The 413-nt window shown below is 42.9% G+C and overlaps 2 protein-coding genes across 2 annotated transcripts in view; both read right to left on the bottom strand.

The window, feature by feature from the left end:
• The window catches only part of LOC102679006 (dynein assembly factor 1, axonemal homolog), a 6,957-nt gene extending 6,550 nt beyond the window's left edge, over positions 1 to 407 (bottom strand). The window contains exons 1-2 of the mRNA XM_031508241.1: positions 254 to 407; positions 59 to 150 (exon numbers count right to left, since the gene is read on the bottom strand). Of these exons, the coding sequence (XP_031364101.1) occupies positions 59 to 149 (91 nt within the window). The 5' untranslated portion in view covers position 150; positions 254 to 407. The remainder of the gene's footprint in view (positions 1 to 58; positions 151 to 253) is intronic.
• Positions 196 to 413, bottom strand: part of LOC102678887 (enolase-phosphatase E1-like) — a 2,734-nt gene continuing 2,516 nt past the window's right edge. Inside the window, exon 3 of the mRNA XM_031508264.1 lies at positions 196 to 321. Coding sequence (XP_031364124.1) covers positions 196 to 321 — 126 coding nt within the window. The remainder of the gene's footprint in view (positions 322 to 413) is intronic.

Raw genomic sequence — 413 nt, 5'->3', positions numbered from 1 at the left:
TTTTTTTTTTTTTTTTTAGTTAGATTCGTAAACGAGTGATGCTCGTGTTAAAATTAACCTTTGTAATGAAGATAAAGTACGTCGTTCAGATGCGGTGTTTGATAAAGTTTATGCTGCTTGCAGTGCTTTTTCAAAAACTCCTCGGTCATTCTGGAACCAGATACCGTTTACTTTACCAAACATAAAAATACTATATCACGTACATGCCGATGTAAATGCATCAACGGATCGCACCGGTTCAAGGCAACTGTACCTGGCGCCGTGTTTCTTCTCGTCGAAATCGTACACCTTCCCCTTGATGTAAGTCCTCTCCGGCTCCTTCTTGAACCGCCAGAACAGCGAATCCTCGGTTTCGTCGATAATGTCTTGGACGATTCCTTGGACGGTTGACTTGATTTCCGTGGTCGTCGAGG

Source organism: Apis dorsata, unplaced genomic scaffold, assembly GCF_000469605.1.
Source record: "Apis dorsata unplaced genomic scaffold, Apis dorsata 1.3 scaffold_82, whole genome shotgun sequence".
Taxonomy (NCBI): domain Eukaryota; kingdom Metazoa; phylum Arthropoda; class Insecta; order Hymenoptera; family Apidae; genus Apis; species Apis dorsata.
The sequence above is the reverse complement of the archived record's forward strand: the minus strand, read 5'-3'. Positions and strand labels throughout refer to the sequence as shown.